The sequence below is a fragment of the Bufo gargarizans genome, chromosome 1 (assembly GCF_014858855.1).
Source record: "Bufo gargarizans isolate SCDJY-AF-19 chromosome 1, ASM1485885v1, whole genome shotgun sequence".
Lineage (NCBI taxonomy): Eukaryota > Metazoa > Chordata > Amphibia > Anura > Bufonidae > Bufo > Bufo gargarizans.
Genome location: NC_058080.1, coordinates 122,441,010 through 122,454,820, shown reverse-complemented (window position 1 = coordinate 122,454,820; position 13,811 = coordinate 122,441,010). Strand labels below are relative to the sequence as shown.

Below are 13,811 nucleotides of genomic sequence, written 5' to 3'. Positions count from 1 at the left end.
ATGTGACAACCAGAAAGTAATGATTACATTTTATAGGACATATACTATGTAGACGTTCAAATTCTTTATTCTCATTTGGAGATGTTTATTTACTTTTTTTTTTTTTTTACCAGACAGACTTTTAAGATACATTTATAAAAAGTATATAAAAATTTCAGCTTAAAATTGCACTTCTATTTTAGCATCTCTTTTGAAAATATCAAAATGTGTTTTTACAATCTTTAAATCCACCTATGTATTGCCCAAATAGTCAAGTTTCCTCAGATGTGTGATGTGCATCGACCGCTTGTAGTAACAGTTCATCTGGTATATCAGTCTCCTCCACACTCCAGTCTTCCAGACTAAGCTCTGCCGCATCCACTAGTTCTGCGTCTTCTGCTGCTTCTACAATGGAGGCATCATCAATGCAACATCCCCAAGCCGTATCAAAAATTGTTATGTCTTCCTCTGATTGGGTTTCCATGGATTTGCCTACAGCCAGTTCCTCAGTAAGGACATTTTGTTTGATGTCCCTAATGTTACCATTTTCGTCCATAGCAAGCGAACATTCTTCACCGTCCTGTAAGACAGTTTTTGTATTACATTATGTATTACAGTTTTCTTTTTCTTTTTTTTTTACTCGTTTTATTAAAAGAGTATAACACAAGTATGGCATACATGTAGCAATGTGAGGCCCACGCAGGGGCGCCTCAAAAATACCAGGAAGACATTGATGCAGAAAAAACATTGAGATTTGTCAGGTCTCAGGCGTAGAGAAGGACATGGTTTTAACCCTGTCGGCATACAATTTTCACAGAATAGACAAAGCACCCACATAGATGCTCCAACATTAATACCAGTGATAGGAGTGCATTAAAGTACCTAAGTACTGGTTCGAGGCTCAAAGTGACCCGTCAGCCGTCGAGTGCAGACGCGGTGAGTGTAAGGTGAGAGGAGAGGCACACCAGTCACCCCAAACTTTATCAAATTTTTGTGGGCAGCCCCTATGCTTATACACGATGTTCTCCATGGAGACTGCATGATTCACAAGAGTGAGCCATTGTCCCTTCGAGGGGGGAGAGTCTCCCATCCATCTTAAGGCAATTGCCTTTCTAGCCAGAAATAGCGTTTCCGCCAAAAAAATTCTGTGGTAGTGCGACCACGACTCCTCATCAATGACTCCTAGAACACATATCTTGGGGCATAACGGCAATGTCACAGGAACCATAGTTGCGAGGACCTCCAGAACTGAAATCCAGAACTGACGGATGTACAATCCCATATCATATGCCAAAAATTGGCTTCAACGGCATCGCATCTATGGCACCTTGAGTGATTGATCCTGCCCATCTTTTGAAGTCTGATGGGTGTGAGGTAACTACAATAAAAGATGAAAAGCTGGATCATCCTATTATTTATAGAGGGTGATACCTTAGTCGGAGTCATTAATGCCGTCTTCCAATCCTCAGGAGACAAAGAAGGAATTAGCAGCCTCCATCTGTCCTCAACAGCCAACGGGGTCACCAGCAAGCGACGGTCCAACAAGTGTGTATATAACGCTGAAACTATGCCTCTTAGGCCTTGCGATTTTAGAACCCCTATAATAGGGTATTTAGAAATACTCCTGTCATCACCCCTGAATTGGGCCTGCAGTGCATGTCTCAATTGGAGGTACCTGAAGAAAAGAGTACGGGGCACCTGGAACTGATCCTGGATCTGGGAGAATGATCTAAGCTGCCCACTCTCATATAGATCGCTTAAAGTGGATATACCATGCCTCTTCCAGTCAGTAGCACCCTCCAGCTGTACCAGATGTGGGAACATGCAGTTATCCCAAATGGGGACCTCACTTGGTAAATCCTTGTAGGAATTCAACTTAGATGCCTGCCATATCTGATGAGCTAGCTTATGCACTGGGAGAAGACCCTTTTGAATATGGCGAGATCCCTCCAGAACGGGCCACAGCGTGGGAACTTGCAAATATTCATGCAAGAAGTACTCTGCGTTTGGCCTTGAGGCATCGGTAACCCAATATCTCAGGAATCTAAGTTGACTCGCAATATAGTAAAGAAAGAAGTCTGGAAGGGAAGCTCCTCCCTGTAGCCTCGGTCTCTGTAGAACCGACAATGAGAGTTTCCTCCTAGATTTACCCCACACAAAGGAGGCTATTATAGCATGTATACGTTTAAAAAATCCCCTGGGGACTGGCGTGCAGGCATGGGACAGCAAGTATAAACCCTTGGGCAACAGTACCATCTTTACAAGATTCAGTCTACCCATAACCGACAAAGGAAGGGACTCCCATGTTCTAACCTTATCTTGGAATATGGTTTCCAAGGGTGCGATATTCAACACATAGGAGAGTTGGGGCTCTCTAGTGATTATTACCCCTAAGTATTTAAACCTATCAACTACAGGCAGGTTGTTCCGGCAGCTAGGCCAGTCATGGTTCCAGAGTGGCATGATGGCAGACTTGCCCCAGTTTATGTGCAGCCCGGAATATTGCCCAAAGCGCTCTATGATATCAATAGCTCTTAAAAGAGATACTTCCGGGTCTGACATAAAGAGGATCAAGTCATCTGCATACAGTCCAATTCTGTCTTCCCTATCCCCCTCACAGACACCTGCATAAATCTGGTCCTGCCTAAATCTAATGGCCAGATGCTCTATGGCAATCGCAAACAGCAAAGGCGAGAGCGGGCAACCCTGTCTTGTGCCTCTGAGTAAGGGGAACCTGTCAGAATGCGACCCGTTCAGTTGGATGCTGGCTGTGGGCTTTTTATATAATATTTCTATCCAATTGATGAATTTAGGACCAAAGCCAAAACAACCCAGCACCGCCGTCAAAAAGGGCCATTCCAGTGAATCGAAAGCCTTGGCCGTGTCCAGTGAGGCCAAAGCCCACCTCTCCATCTTAGCTACCCCCATCTGCGCAATTACTTGAGCCCTTCTAACGTTGTCTGACGTGGACCTTCCAGGCATGAAGCCCGACTGATTGGAATGTATTACAGTTTTCAATTAGTTTTTCTTCTATATTACATTTGAATAACAATAGGAACTGTATGTATTAATTGTTAATCTACCTACTCAAAAAGGCTACCATACACATTGTTTTCAGCCCGACTGGCAGATAGCCTACTGTGTATGGGGAGCTCCAGACAGATTATGTAGGGAGAGAAACAGATCGGCACTTTGAATTTTAGATCTGACCATTTTGTTCTATAGGAAGACAATCTGTCCCCCGAGGTGTCTAGCAGCAGCTTTCTCCTCACCATTGAAAAGATGGGATAAATAGCAATCAGCCAACAGCTATAAAAGTTATATGTGCACCTCTATACTGGATAAAAATAAACCAATTAGAAATGTCTCATTCTTCCATTTACATACTTGTCTGACTTTAGCGTAGTTGACTGGGCATCTTTGAAGAGATAAGTAGTCTTTGGGAGACTACTTTAAAAATTACTATTTAGAAAATAAATCATTTTTCAATTTTAACCGGGCAGGTTACCCGGAGGTAACCATAAGCCATGGTAGCACCATGACAGGATAGACCAGGGATCAGCAAGCTTCGGCACTCCAGCTGCTGTGAAACTACAACTCCCTGCATGCAAACATGATCGGCTGTTTTTCTAACTCCCACAGAAGTGAATGAAACATTCTAGGAGTTGTAGTTTCTGAACAACTGGAGTGCCCGAGGTTGCTGATCCCTGGGATAGACACTATAGCAAGGTGCGAAAATGTTATGAACAAACCAGTATATACTACTAACCTCTTTAAATATAAATGGAAGACACACTTCAGTAGGCAGAGGATAAACTGAAAATAAAAGAACTAAAAATCACACAAAATACAATGCATTTAGAAGCACACAATAATTAATAAGGAAATTTGGCAACATAATCAGTTCCACATTTATTAAATGGGTTTGTCGAGATTTTTATACTGATGACCTATCCTCAGGATAGGTCATCAGTATCTGATTGGATGGGGTCCGACACCCGGGAACCCCCGCCGATCAACCATTTGAGAAGGCAGCTGCGCTCGCAGTAGCGCCGCGGCCTTCTATCTGCTCTTCCTAGGCCGAGTGATGACACGTTCATGTGTCATGTGGCCTAGGGGCAACTCAGCCCCAGTCAAGTAATTGGGGATGAGCGCAATACCAAGAACAGCCGCTGTACAATGCTGTGCTTGGCAGGAAGGCAGCGGCGATCACAGGGGCGCTACTGCCTTCTCAAAACAGCTGATTGGCGCGGGTCCTGGTCAAGTCTAAGTCTGAGAAATGTATTTTCCTCAGTGACCAGACGAAATGCTAAATGGCTTTATTGACAATGGCATTATGATTTCCATTAGCAAAGGACTCATGATGGATGTAACAGAAATACAATGGATCATTTTTAACTGATCTTCACAGGAAAAATTTACACAAAAGAAAACTCGTCTGACTTTTGGGAAGACATAAATGTGATGTAACAGATCTTTGCAGCAAAGGCTAACCTACAAGATGATATTATAAAGTAAGGGTCTGTTCACAGTTTGTCAGTTCTTGTTGGTCAGAAAAGAGGAGCTGGTGCTTCCAGGGTTGTCCGGGTTCAGAGCTGAGCGACCACTAGTATCCACCTAGGAAAAGCCTAGGCCAGCGCTATAGACCACCCATTTGTGCTGGTGACATCACCGGCAGTAAACAACAGACATTGTGCAGTGCAAGGCAAGGGGTAGCATCGGTGCAAGGAAATGCTTAGATGCTCCACTCATACATAGTAAAGGTAAGGCTACTTTCACACTTGTGTTCGGGGTTCCGCTTGCGAGTTCCGTTTGAAGGCTCTCACAAGCGACCCCGAACGCATCCGTACGGCCCCAATGCATTCTGAGTGGATGCGGATCCGCTCAGAATGCCTCAGTATGGCTCCATTTGACCTCCATTCCGCTCAGCAGGCGAACACCCGAAAGCAGCTTGCAGCGTTCGGGTGTCCGCCTGGCTGTGCGGAGCCAAACGGAACCGGCCAGACTTACAATGTAAGTGAATGGGGACGGATCTGTTTAAAGTTGGCACAATATGGCTCAATTTCAAACGGATCCGTCCCCCATTGACTTTCAATGTAAAGTCTGGACGGATCAGTCTAACTTTCAGATTTAGAATTTTTTCTGAAATATAATGCAGACGGATCCGTTCTGAACAGATCCCATCGTCTGCATTATAGGACACAAGTGTGAAAGTAACCTAAAGAAGAGGTTATACCCAGTTCTGCTCTGAACCTGGACAACTCCTTTAAAAAAACAAAACAAACAAACAAAAACAAAGACATTATAAATAGTCACACACCAATTATCTGAATGCTGTAAAAACAGTGGCATGCTGTCTGTGTGAACAGAGCCGAAGTTTACCTATAAACTGCAAAACCTCTAATTCATAAGGGCAGGGTCATAGGGCGACATTAAAATGGTCTGCAGTTCATTGCACTGGCTGTCTTCAGTAAGTCATAAAAACATATTTATGGTAATAATTCAATGCTATTGACGTGCTTCATATATGGAACTGTATTTTAATAAAACTATCATCCAGAAAATTACTATGACTGAAATGGAGTACTGTCAGAAACCTACTTACACTGCGACTTAAAGTTTTGTGCTCTGCAGACTGGATCATGGCATTTTTGATACCACATTTCTCTCTTCAAATCTACTAGTAACCTTGAAATAAAAATGGGGCAGAAACAGACAAGACAACCATTAAAACTGTTCTACGTTGCTTTGCAGATGACAGTAAAGCATAAATTAGGGTTTTGTCCCATTAGAACAACATCTTTCCACATGCCTTACTAATCATAAGGAATGGGCTTTTAGTCAGCACAAATTCACTGTCCTGATTACAACAGACTACACAAATGCCCATGGGCACAATTGCCAAGTTACTTCTGATAATACTGAAAATCATCAGGGCCTGAAAAGGGGATGCTTACATGACATTATTACTTCTGTGAGCTCGGCCTACGTTCTTACACCAGCGATAATTTACAGTATCGTAAACCAGCAATTCCTCTGTGGAAAAATAGTTCCACTGTCGAATACCTAGAAATAAAAAAAGTGATAGCTGTTACACACAATAAAAATCAGCCAAAATGAAAAAGCAAATCTAAGTCCATACCTCCATGAAAGCCTTCCCTTGTCAAAAGAGACAGAATGAAACAATCAATTTCTGGATACGGTGAAAACTGATATCCCTTCATTGTACAGCCTGAAGCGAGGAGGAGAAACACCACAAATTCAAAAAGGTCAGATCAGATGTAAACACTCAGAGGAAAAGTTGCTGTATCATTCAGATAAGAACATACCCCACGTCACACACCACACACTTTGTAGGATGGATTCTAATATATAACAGCATTTTCTAATGAAATGGTTCAGCATGTCAAAGAATAAAAAATAGCTGCAGCAATTTCAAATGAAGCATTTCCAACAGAGAGCACCAATAGTGATTATGGAGTCCCCAAATACAAGCACGATTCAGCAGCCATTGTATGGACTTCATCATACAATCTGCTGTTATGCGCCATAAAAAAGTAAATTACCAGCGTCTTGTGAGATACAAGTCACAGTAAAATAGTAATTCAGACTACTGATTAAATTGCATTCAATCTATATTGAGAAGAACAGCTCTCTAGGCTTTTTTCATTAAAGAATAGGAATGGTTCCAGCATAAAGGAATAGGGAAAAAACAGCAACTACTCCACTGCTCTTTTGCACCAATTTGGATAAATCTCCCCCAATGTTTAGGCCCATTATCGGGAACAAATGGTCCTATGAACACTCATTTCCCATAATCTGCCCGTCAGAGTGCAGCAGATCTGATGAACAAGCTTGTTTATTGGGTGAAATTATCTGATGTGCGGACATCTCAATCATTGTTCCTGGGCAGATGATCATCCTGTTTACACAACACTGTGCTGCCCAGGAGCAATGATTTTGTATGGAGACCAGCCAGAGCAGCAGCCATTGCTCATCCTCTCACTGTGTAGGTGATAGTTGCATGTAAATGCAGACCTTCCCTTCCACTTAACAGAGTTATCTAATACTATAAAAATGTCCCCCATATGCTGGGCCCCTCACAGTGAAAATACTTACCCCGCTCCTGGTCCCGGCACCAACGCTGCAGCTTCTCCCCGTGCGCGGATGAAAACATCCGGTGTTGGGGGGAACAGCCAATGGCAGGCGGGGATGAGCCTCCCTAGGGTCACCTGCAATGCTAGGCAGGCTCGTCCCCGTCTGCTATTGACTGCTCCCCCCCAACACCGGATGTTTTCATCCACGCATGAGGAGAAGCAGCAGCAGCGGTGCAAAGACAAGGAGCGGCGCAAGGAGTGGAGTAAGTATATTCAATATGAGGGGGCCGGTATATGGCCATTTTTTTTAGTATTGGATAACCCCTTTAATGAGCTGATAGCGTGAGTGAACGCTTACTTCTGACAATCGGCTACTGTGGCCACACACATTACATAGAAGTTAGTTGAACAAATATCGGATAAATGACAGTTTTGTAGACATAATCCATAATGGTCATTAAATAAAATAGGGCGATGAATGAAACCTCTTTCTTGGAATGTTATTTCAAAAGGTGGTCATACATATTTAATAGCTGTTGGCTGAATGGTCAGCTATCGGCCGATAGCTATCTCCATGATTCCCTCCCACACACATGTTGCATTTGCATTGAATAAGAAGGGAGAAAGCCACCGCTGGCCGTAGCTTATCTCCCAGGAAAATATTCACTTCTTGGTGGTTTTGGCTGACAATAATGTGTACTGAGGCCTAATGAAACTTTTTGCTCAAATGTAAATAAAAGCTGAGAAATGTTTTTTTTCCCCCACAATAATGCCTCTTGTACATTGTCTTATTATCTTTTGGGAGACACCGGTGTCATTTCCCGTCAAATAATTACTTGCTGGTTAAATAAAAGTAACTTTAAGTCAAAATTTGCCAGGGGTATGAATAATTATGGGCAGCACTGTATATAAGGAAATACTGCTTTCTATGTGGACAGAAGAAGTTTATCAGACAGGGTCATATATAGATATAACTTACATGCCCCTGGGCAGAGGGGTCTGAACTCTGCTAGGACCGACCAGACACAGGACCTTCCTCCTGCCACCGTTAATCTGCGCGGTATGGATGCTTCCCTCAGTAACGAACTGTTCATGGAGTCCATTGCTTTTGCTTTATCCAGGCATGTCCGTCCTCTCGCCAAATCTCGCGAGAGGACTTCACTAGCGCGCTCCTACACTGGAATGCATGCCGGGGTCCGCCTCCAACATGGCGGCGCACATACACGTGGAGCCACCCGAGGAAGAAGCGCTGCGTGAAGCCAAGAGCCTCACAACGTAGGAGGAAGCAGACACCGCAACCAGACCTGGCAGCCTTCATGGGTACTGGTAAGGCCAAGGGACCCCACCTTGAGGGGTGCTAGCCGGCCCAAGGATAGAAAGGAAAGAGAGGCAGGACTCTCCTTCAGTTCTAATAAAGCTTTAGTTTTAAACGCTTTGATGAGCAGAATAACGTTTATTTTTACCCCACCGTGAACACTGTAAAAATAAGAAACAAAGGCATAATTGCATCCCTCTCTCTCTATTATATATAATTAGATAGTCAAGTTACTTTTAAGTCTATCTGATATGATAATTTGCATATATTTTCCCCAGAAATCAAGATAAGCGTGGTCTATCCTATAACAGTCATCACGCATATAAATTGGTCTCCGTAACAGAAATAGTACCCACCCAGAGGTTCCCCACGAGGTCTTGCAACTAGAAATGCTGTACCTATCTGCTTTGCTCTGATAAAGGGCTTTTGTCCTGAACAAGCTAGTTGCAGATGTGAGGCTAGGCTACCTTACCTATTTTCCTAGCTTTGCTACATACGCATGTTCAAAAGGTTGGAAGGCACCCCTGCCGATCAGCTGTGTTAAGATAACGCAGCGTTCATATGGGTGCTGTGTTCTCCTTACCGTTTACCTGCTCACTGCTGTAATTATAGCTCCGCTGTCCCATTTCACTTCAATGGGATGGAACCTTCCTATTCACCTCAGGATACAGCATCAGTATAGCAAAAGCCGACAACCCTGTGACGAGACCAATCTCGCCACATTGCATTCGAGAAGCCTGGTTGCCCGCTTGCTTCCTTTAGACTATGGCCCCATGTTGAAATGCTTGATTTTCCCCTGCAAAGACTATGTGAAAGAATTTGGCTCCATGGCAATTGAACTGTATTTGTGTAGTCTGAGTGCCATTCACCTAATAATATGCACTCTGACTTGAGCTATCTGGGGATATGTTAAATGTCTATGTTTTATGCAATAGCTGCACAGTTAAATATTCTTATGTCTTTTATTGTCTTTTGCTACCATGTGGCTAATGGAGTTTGCCTCTGTCCTTGGAGATAAATTGGATTACTTCCCAATTGTCTCCAGGACAGAAGACATTGTGTAAAACTGTGTATTCTCCTGCCTGTGATAATTACATTAACCCATTGTGTAAGGTAATTGTATCACAGGCAGATGGGAGGATTTTGTGTGGGAGTGTCTGAGTGTATTGTACTGGTTGTTTTACAAAACCCTGTGGTTGGTACTAATGTGTAAGAATGTGTATATAAGAACAATAAACACACAGCTCTGGCTGTCCACTGCTTTACCCTCAACACAGAGCTTGGTCTGACAAGATGCTGACATGGCTAAACAGTACCATATTGTGTTTTTAAGTACCGTACATCAACAGGTCCACTTTATGATATCAGACTAGTCACATGTAATAAAAGCCTCAAAATAAAAGGTTAATTAACAAGCTACTTCACAGAGAATTAAATAAATCAATTTGAGGATAATAACACAGTGCCTTGCAAAAGTATTCCCCCCCCTTGACTTTTTTTCGTATTATGTTACATTACAGCCTTAAGTTCAACGTTTTGTCAATCTGAATTTTATGTGATGGATCAGAACACAATAGTCTAAGTTGGTGAAGTGAAATGAGAAAAATATATAATTAAAACTATTATTTAGAAACAGAAAAAAGAAAATTGGCATGTGCGTATGTATTCACCCCCTTGGTTAGGAAGCCCATAAAAAGCTCTGGTGCAACCAATTACCTTGAGAAGTCACATAAGTGTAATGATGTCCACCTGTGTGCAATCTAAGTGTCACATGATCTGTCATTACATATACACACCTTTTTTGAAAGGCCCCAAAGGCTGCAACACCTAAGCAAAAGGCATCACTAACAAAACACTGCCATGAAGACCAAGGAATTCTCCAAACAAGTAAGGCTGAGTTCACACTAGCGTTCAGCCTTTCCGTTCTCCTGCTCCGTTATAGGAGCAGGAGAACGGAAAGGATGGATTGGGCAACCTTTCCGCCATCAAAGAAAACGCTATGTCTAGTGCAAACCCAACACATCACATTATCCAAAGAACACCATCCCCACAGTGAAACATGGTGGTGGCAGCATCGTGCTGTGGGGATGTTTTTCAGCAGCAGGGACTGGGAAACTGGTCAGAGTTAAGAGAAAGATGGATGGTGCTAAATACAGGGATATTCTTGAGCAAAACCTGTCCCACTCTGTGTGTGATTTGAGGCTAGGATGGAGGTTCACCTTCCAGCAGGACAATGACCCCAAACACACTGCTAAAGCAACATTTAAGTGGTTTAAGGGGAAACATGTAAATGTGTTGGAATGGCCTAGTCAAAGCCCAGACCTCAATCCAATAGAAAATCTGTGGTCAGACTTAAAAAGCTTGCTGTTCACAAACGCAAACCATCCAACTTGAAAGAGCTGGGGCAGTTTTGATTGAAGGAATGGGCAAAAATCCCAGTGGTAAGATGTGGCAAGCTCATAGAGACTTATCCAAAGTGACTTTGAGCTGTGATTGCCACAAAAGGTGGCTCTACAAAGTATTGACTTTAGGGGTTGAAGAGTTATGCACATTGACTTTTTCTGTTATTTTGTCCTATTTGTTGTTTGCTTCACAACAAAAAATAAATCTTCAAAGCTGTTGGGCATGTTCTGTAAATTAAATGATGCAAATCCTCAAACAATCCATGTTAATTCCAGGTTGTAAGACACCAAAATAGTCAGGGGGAAAGGGTGAATACTTTTGCAAGGCACTGTATATAGATCACTGATGGCAGTACAATACCTCAGTTTTAAAACGTATTTAATTTTTTTAGTGAAGCATTTGTATGCCAGCAGTGATCTACTGTAAAACTAGCAAAACTGTGAGATAAATGGTTGTAAACATCTCTATGGTGGGGCTCTGTGTATCAAACAAATTTCTAAATAAAAAAATCAAGAACATAGAATCCGTCCCAAAAATACCTGTGATAACCGATGGTGCAGCGCTGAGGGGTGATGTTCCACTCCTCTCATTTTCTGTGCATTCACATGTTAAAACTTTTAAGGAATCTGTAAATCTGCAAAGACATTGCAACAATTACTAAACACCAGTTTTATGTCAAATATAAATTTATTTCACTTTTCCTCTAGAAGTTTAAAATGCTGGTAAACAGTGATGGCCAGTTCTTAACTGACAAGTCCGGCGAGGCACAGGTAAGTCTTTACCTGTGCCTGTGCGCGAGCCGGTCTGAAATGAAATGCGGTCTCCGGGAGCAGGCCGTTCTGAGAACGGCCCCCGGAGGCTGTTCTCGGAACTACCTGCTCCCGGAGACCGCATTTTATTTCAGACCGTTTCGCGCGCAGGCACAGGTAAGGACTTACCTGTGTCTCGCCGGACTTGTCGGTTAAGATGGCAGATCGCATGTGTTCGCTGGCGAACACTGCGAACTGGCCATCACTGCTGGTAAATAGCCGCACACAAAAAGAAACCTGTACTATAGTGAATTCAGAGTGAATATGCCAAGTGAAAAGGCAACAAAAGGCTTGCACTTTGTTATAAAACTCACACATACCATCCAGCCATTAATGCTAAATTATCTAGTGAGGATTATTACAGGTTTTTATTCTAAAATGTTATTCACACTTTATAATTAATTTCTGAATTTCCACCTATCCCCCTCGCACACACACAATTGCATATGCTGTAGCACAATTTGAAAAGCTATTTTCTGGGCAGGAACCTATAAAACTGTCCAACTTTTATAACTCTGTATAGCAGTGATTTATTTGCCATGCTGGAGTGACATAGCCCGCTGTGCTTATTTTGCAGTGGTCTAGGGCAGTGATGGCGAACCTTTTAAAGGCCGAGTGCCCAAACTGCAACCCAAAACCCACTTATTTATTGCAAAGTGCCAACAAAGCAATTTAACCTGAATACTATAGTCAAATATAGTATATCCTCTATGTACTTTATTATTTAGCTATAATAGCCTGCCTATATTCAGTGCGCTGCCTGTGCTGTTCATTGTGCGCCTGTGCTGATGAATGGCATGAAAAGTCTAAGGCATATTGTACATCATAGACTTTTTCCAGAGTACGGGTGCCCACAGAGAGACCTCTGAGTGCCGCCTCTGGCACCCGTGCCATAGGCTCGCCATCACTGGTCTAGGGTATCAAAGCGTATGCTATCAACAAACGGATAACCTATCCCACAGGTGCGGGTTCCCAGAAAGAACTTAGAAAGGTTTTTAGAAATAATTTTCTATAGGCACAGTGAACCAGCTTCACTAACCAGTTTAAGGGAGGAACTGAGGTCCCTTCATCCACAGCAGAACATTTGTGCTATTCACATACAAGCCTTCTGTAATGGTGCATAACATTATTATGCCCAGATTATTAAAATACTTGTTTAGTAAAATTATATACTATTAGGGTGGGTTCGCACATAGGTTTTTGTAGCATTTTTTATTATTTTTTTGTCAAAAGTGCAAGAAGTGTAATGCCTCATTCACACATCAGGGTTTGGTCAGTGATTTTCATCAGTAATTTTGAGCCAAAACCAGGTGTGGCTGTAAACACAGAAAAGGTGGAGAACTTTCCCTTATACTTTATGTCTGTGGAGGCTTCAGTCCTGGTTTTGGCTCACAATCACTGATGGAAAACACTGACCAAAACACTGATGTGTGAATGAGGCTTAAGGCTTTCCTTTATATTTCATAGCTCATTCTCATTCTCTTCCAACTCTCAAAACTTCTGGCTTTGGCTCAGAAAAAAAACTGCCACAAAAAACGAAGTTTACAACAATACTACTGGGAACAGAAAGGGAGACGATCATGTGCTGTTAAGGAAACATGTAAATGAGCCCAGACAATCATATGCTCATTTTAGACTACATGCAAAGCGTAAAACCTTAAAGGGGTATTCCAGTTGTTACAAGTTATCCCTTATCCACTGGATAGCGGCTAACTATCTGGTGTTCTGGTTCTGACAAAGCTGTCAGTTTGATTTGATGTACTGCTCCAAATTAATTAAGATACGTGCACGGAGAGATCAGACAGACAACTCACTACATGGAGTTAAAAAGGATCTCTGGTTTATTTCTAAGAAAACAGACAATACATAGTTTTCACGAAAGGAGGGAGTGAGGGGGGGGGGTGAAAGATAAAGTATATATTTTCTATTGGCTATGAACCCTCTACTTTTCTGTAACCTTGACGGCCAGAGGAAATTCCTCCTCACTCCCCCACCTTGTTCCTGGGTGAAACTGTTACTTCTTTCTTTGTAACTGCTTGCTTGAGCTGAACGGAAACCACAAAGAAACACATGATAAAAACACAAAGTAAGATTCTAGTTTATAGGTGTTGGCAGAATGCCTGGCCGCCATCTTAGCTCAACAAGCAAGTATCCATTTTGTATCAATAGTCCATAACACTGGGACCCCCACCGATCGCGAGTACGGGG

The 13,811-nt window shown here is 42.5% G+C and overlaps 1 protein-coding gene across 5 annotated transcripts in view; it reads right to left on the bottom strand.

Moving 5' to 3' along the window:
* Nucleotides 1-61: 61 nt before the first annotated feature.
* The window catches only part of PRIMPOL (primase and DNA directed polymerase), a 111,476-nt gene continuing 97,726 nt past the window's right edge, over nt 62-13,811 (bottom strand). For all 5 annotated transcript variants that reach the window (XM_044297500.1, XM_044297517.1, XM_044297526.1 and 2 more), the window contains 6 exons: nt 11,334-11,428; nt 6,122-6,211; nt 5,937-6,045; nt 5,585-5,667; nt 3,749-3,795; nt 62-559 (listed from right to left, as the gene is read on the bottom strand). In XM_044297500.1, coding sequence (XP_044153435.1) covers nt 251-559; nt 3,749-3,795; nt 5,585-5,667; nt 5,937-6,045; nt 6,122-6,211; nt 11,334-11,428 — 733 coding nt within the window. In that variant the 3' untranslated portion in view covers nt 62-250. The remainder of the gene's footprint in view (nt 560-3,748; nt 3,796-5,584; nt 5,668-5,936; nt 6,046-6,121; nt 6,212-11,333; nt 11,429-13,811) is intronic.